This window comes from Cajanus cajan, chromosome 2 (genome assembly GCF_000230855.2).
Source record: "Cajanus cajan strain Asha chromosome 2, NIPB_CcT2T_4, whole genome shotgun sequence".
NCBI lineage: Eukaryota > Viridiplantae > Streptophyta > Magnoliopsida > Fabales > Fabaceae > Cajanus > Cajanus cajan.
Window position 1 is genome coordinate 29,346,060 of NC_138518.1, and position 5,051 is coordinate 29,351,110.

A 5,051-nucleotide genomic window follows, 5' to 3' on the forward strand; every position below is an offset into this window, starting at 1 on the left:
GACCTCGTACATGATGAGATCTTTTAAGCCTGTAATCGGTGTGTGGTTTTGCCTTATCTTTGGTGCTTGACTCCTCCTTGGGATTCATGTTGTTTCAAACTTGGTTCCTAAATTCGGCATGTTCCTCCGTCTGGAGGTATCCGACAGCACGTGCCTTGAGTTCGTCCATGTTGGCTGGCTGGCGTCGGCAAAGGTCTACTTGTAGTGTATTGGGCTGTGAATAGATGAACCAATGTGTTGAAGTTGTCCACCGATCTTGGTGGCAGTTGAGTACCATCGTACCGCTCAAAGTCTAAGGGTTGTGAAGGTTATTATGATCATGTTCGCGATGAAATTGGCCATGGGTGTACAGATGATCAGATCGGTAAGTGGGAGGGCGCATGGAGTGGTAAGTTGGGTTTGAAGAAGAATGATAGTCCTCAGTTGTATGGCGAATATAGCTTCGAGTTGAAACCATAAGGTTATCGGAGGAAAGTATTACACGCCCTCCTTCTAGCGTCAAGATGTTCTTACCAGAATCAGGTCGGTCCTTCAAGTCAGATTTATCATCTTCTCTATCTTGGTCTCTCTAGAGATCATGAGAGATTGGTCTTTGAGATTGGTCTTTGAGATTGGTCTTCGAGATTGGTCGCCGAGATTGGTTGCCTTCTCCAAGCATCTTGGATGTACCTGCAAAAAGGACTCCGATGATCAAGTTAATTGTCTGAGATTGTCCAATGAAATGTATATATTTTTACCTGCTATTGTCCGTTTTCCTTCTCTATGTAACCATCATTATTTACCGTTAAATTAACTACTTAATATTGTGATTCAAGTTTGGGTAGGCCGAGTTGGTAGGCCAAGTTGACAGGCCAAGTTGGCAGGCCGAGTTGGTTCGAACTCGGTCACCATTTGACCGAGGTTGGTACACAACTCATCCTAAGCTCCCTCTATTTGTAACCATGTGATAGCCGACAACACCTTTTAATGCATTATCTATAGAAATGAAAAGCATGCCATAGGCTTGTCACATGGCCGAAGGGGTGTATCCTTCCGTGAAGGGTTGGGGATGCGGTTTCAGAAGGTTTAATTATTGAATGGCCGAATGCATCTTGGATACCGAGGAGTATAGGAAAGGGGAGAGAGAGAATATCCACGGTGGAAACATGCATCTTCTGAGGCTTATATGAGCAGAGTGGGATCAACTTTTTTGTGTTGTGTTAAGAATGACATTTCCGCCGAGGCTCTCTATTTAGGTCGACTAATACGGCTATGCCTTCTGTACCAGCTGACCTGTCTTCCATCTTCCCTAAAAAGCATGGATAATGTGACACTATAGTTGAGTGTTAAAATACATTCCGGGTTTTGGGGCATGTGCCCTTGCATAGCCGAGTGGTGTGCCAATTAATGATAGGTATCATTCGGAAAAAGATATCTCTAGGAATGACTAGCTGAAAGGGTGTGTCGTTCTTCAATTCGCGCACATATTGAATCATTACGTCGAGATGCAGAATTTGTTTGGTTTTAGCAATATCAGGTTCATTGCACCATTTTTGTTTCTAGGGATTCATGTATTAATGTATCTGTTTTGGTTAATTAAATATTTTATATAGGGCGCCTCTTCCTTTTCCCCCAGGGGCCTATATATATATATATATATCCCGTCCAGGTCGAAATCCGTTTGACCTCTACTCGGCGAATACCCGACTAAGTTACCAGGCCACAAGCCCTTTCGCCTTATCGACTCAAAGCTGGAAGGCTAGTGTACCGTCCAGGTCAAAATCCGACTTGATCCTCCGTTTGACTGATAACCACTCGGCCTACGACCGAGTTAACACCTCTATGCGAGCTGACTTACTCCTATTTCGACCCCACTTGCCTATGAGGCGGTCACTCGGCGCGTACCCGACTTGATCCTTGGTGTACAAGCCGACTCGGCCCCAGCTCGGATTCGCTCGCTTACAAGTCGGATCTCCGTGATTACCCGACTGGACCCATGGCACAGACCTAGTCGGTTAAAGACCGACTAGATTAATCCTCGCTCATTGCGCGGCTTCGTAGCAAGAACGGTTGAGGAAACCCCTACGTTCTCGGGACCCATGAGGCCCATGGACGATGAGGTATAAAACCTAAAACCCTAAGTCTAGGCGGGGAGATTTACACTTTGAATGCTCTGGCTTTGAGGCTTGACCTAGGAAAAAACCCTAGCGCACCTTTTGGCCAGAACATTTTGGCGCCCACCGTGGGGCTACGGTGAAACTTTTCCTACGCCCCAAGTCATACAGAAAGACCTACACTTTACCATGGCGAGAGGCGGCAATAACAACAACAACTCACAACCCCCTACCATGGAAGAGATGATGGCCATGATCAATGGCTTAAGGGAGGAGAATGCGCGGTCCAGGGAGAGAGAGGAGGCCATTCAGCGCGAGAATGAAGAGATCAGGAGGAGAGCGGACAAGATGCAAGCCAGAATAGCGGCCAGTACCAGGACTGTGGAGGAGGATGTCATGCTGGAGGTCCCTAGAGACTTTCGACCATTCTCGGAAGCCATAGAGGCCGAGATCATCCCTAGGGATCATCGGATACCACAGGTCGAGCCCTTTGATGGAACGCAGGACCCCAGTCAGCATTTGACAGACTTCCGCGCTCAAATGTTGATCTGTGGTGGGAGCATGGAGGTCCGCTGCAAATTGTTCATGGGCACGCTCAAGAAGGCGGCGCTTGATTGGTTCAACGGTCTTCCTGATCGATCGATCACCGACTTCGACGTCTTTAGCCGACTCTTCATGGCGCAGTTCGCCGCTAACAAAAAGAAGCCGCCGATCACGTCGGACTTGTTTGACCTCAAACAACGTGAGGAGTCGCTGAAAGACTTTCTGCAAAGGTTTAATGAGGTCGCCTTGAGGATAGCGTCGTTGGACGAAAGGATGGCGGTCATCGCATTCCAGAAGGGTTTAAGGTCCGGGGCTTTCGACATCGCGCTTGAAAAAGCAAATTGTCAAACGATGTCGGAGGTGCGGGCTTTCGCCTTAAGTCACATCAAGACGGAGGAGAACCAGATTATTAAAAGGGCAGCGGAGAACCGAGAAGTAGGGGGGAGCAATAAGGATGTTAACAAGCATCTCCGACCGCGATCGGATTAGAGTAAGCGACGCGATCGTTATAACACGAAGGAAGGCAACTACCAGCAGGCCGATCACATTGGTCGGCCAAGAGATGAGTGGACACGCAACAAGGAAGAAGAGAAGTTTACTCCACTCAACGTTCCTAGGCGGCACATACTGCACGACGTCAACAGCGCGTCACTTTTCGAATTCCCAGCGGCAACCAACTCCCAGTTGGGACCTTACAAAACTGACTGGTGTGAATTCCATCGGACCCATGGACACACTACGGAGAATTGCTTCGTTCTCGGTAGGCAGATTGAGCGCCTTATCAAGGAGGGTCGTTTGAAAAAATTCATTGTAGGGACACGAGATGAAGGCTCGTCCGATAGGCGACGCAGGCGTGAAGGAGAAGACACGAGAAGAGGGAGGCGAGAAGGGAGGTCTCCCCCTAGAGATCTTCCGGAAAAAAGTGCAGAGACCCATCAGCAAGCTGTACATGGAGAGTTCAACACAATAGCGGGGGGATTTGCTGGAGGAGGTCCAACATCAGCAGCACGGAAGAGATACTCTCGGTCGGTGTTATCGGTCTCAGACTGGGTGAGACCATCTCGGCCACCTATCACGTTCCCGGACACCGACTTCGAAGGGGTGTCCCCACATGAGGATGACCCGATAGTCGTCTCGGCGATAGTCATGGGCTACAACGTGAAACGCGTACTGGTGGACCAAGGCAGCTCGGCGGACATAATGTTTTGGGAAGCTTTTGTCGGGATGAAAATTCTGACCGACCGTCTCATGCCATATGCAGGTACATTAGTTGGTTTTGCAGGTGATCAGGTAACTGCTAGGGGATACGCCGACTTGGAGACAACTTTCGGCCAGGGAGACCACATGAAGACTATCACTGTCCGATACCTGGTGGTCAATGCTCAGTCGTCCTACAACATACTAGTCGGACGACCGACATTGAATAAATTGGGAGCAGTTGTCTCCACACCCCACTTGAAGTTGAAGTACCCTTTACCTAGTGGAAAGGTTGGGGTCCTCTGTGTTGATCAAGAAGTCGAAAGGAAGTGCTACGAGGACAACCTGAGGGCGAGGAGACAGTTATATGTGACACAGGTCGATCGGGGGGTCCAGTCAATCGAGTTAGATCTGAGGATGACTCACTTCGATTCCCGACCAGCCCCAGCGGAAGATGTGAAGGAAGTTAGCTTGGCTGAGGGAAAAACGGTCAAGATTGGAGTGTCTTTGGATAAAGAAGAGGAGGAAGGGTTGCTGACTGTATTGAAGAGCAACGTGTCAGCTTTTGCATGGAGTGCTGGCGACATGCCAGGCATCGATCCCGACTTCCTATGTCACCGTCTCATGGTCGACCCCAATGCAAAGCCGGTGATTCAAAAATGACGAAAGTTTGGAGAGGACAAGAAAAGGGCCATAGCCGAGGAGACGAAGAAATTGTTGACAGCTGGTCACGTCCGGGAAATCCAATACCCGACGTGGCTAGCAAATGTGGTGATGGTACGAAAGAGTAATGGAAACTAGAGGATGTGCACAGACTTCACCGACTTAAACAAAGCCTGTCCGAAAGATTCATACCTACTGCCCAACATAGATTGTCTAGTCGACAACGCATCGGGGTATGAATTGTTGAGTTTCATGGACGCCTACTCAGGATACAATCAGATCAGGATGCACCCTACCGACGAAGATAAAACAGCGTTCATAGCCGACCAAGCCACTTATTGTTACAAGGTGATGCCTTTCGGCTTGAAGAACGCCGGGGCGACATATCAGAGGCTTATGGACAAGGTGTTGGCAAATCAGTTGGGAAGGAATGTTGAGGCATACGTAGACGACATGGTAGTCAAGTCACCTACTGTCTCTCGACATTTTTCCGACTTACAGGAATCATTTGACACTCTGGCACGATACCAACTGAAGTTGAACCCAGCAAAATGC

General features: G+C 48.8%; 1 protein-coding gene across 1 annotated transcript; it reads left to right on the forward strand.

Annotated features, from left to right (window-relative positions):
* The first annotated feature begins 2,441 nt into the window (after positions 1–2,441).
* LOC109791395 (uncharacterized) lies at positions 2,442–4,496 on the forward strand. Its single transcript, XM_020350686.2, has 2 exons — positions 2,442–3,071; positions 3,156–4,496. Exons 1-2 carry the CDS (start codon positions 2,442–2,444, stop codon positions 4,494–4,496), a joined length of 1,971 nt encoding a protein of 656 aa, XP_020206275.2.
* The last annotated feature ends 555 nt before the right edge of the window (positions 4,497–5,051 follow it).

Coding starts and splice junctions, on each gene's coding strand:
- LOC109791395 (XM_020350686.2), top strand. CDS start 2,442: ATGCAAGCCAGAATAGCGGCCAGTACCAGGACTGTGGAGGAGGATGTC. Junction 3,072..3,155: donor GGGCAGCGGAGAACCGAGAA/GTAGGGGGGAGC, acceptor TATAACACGAAG/GAAGGCAACTACCAGCAGGC.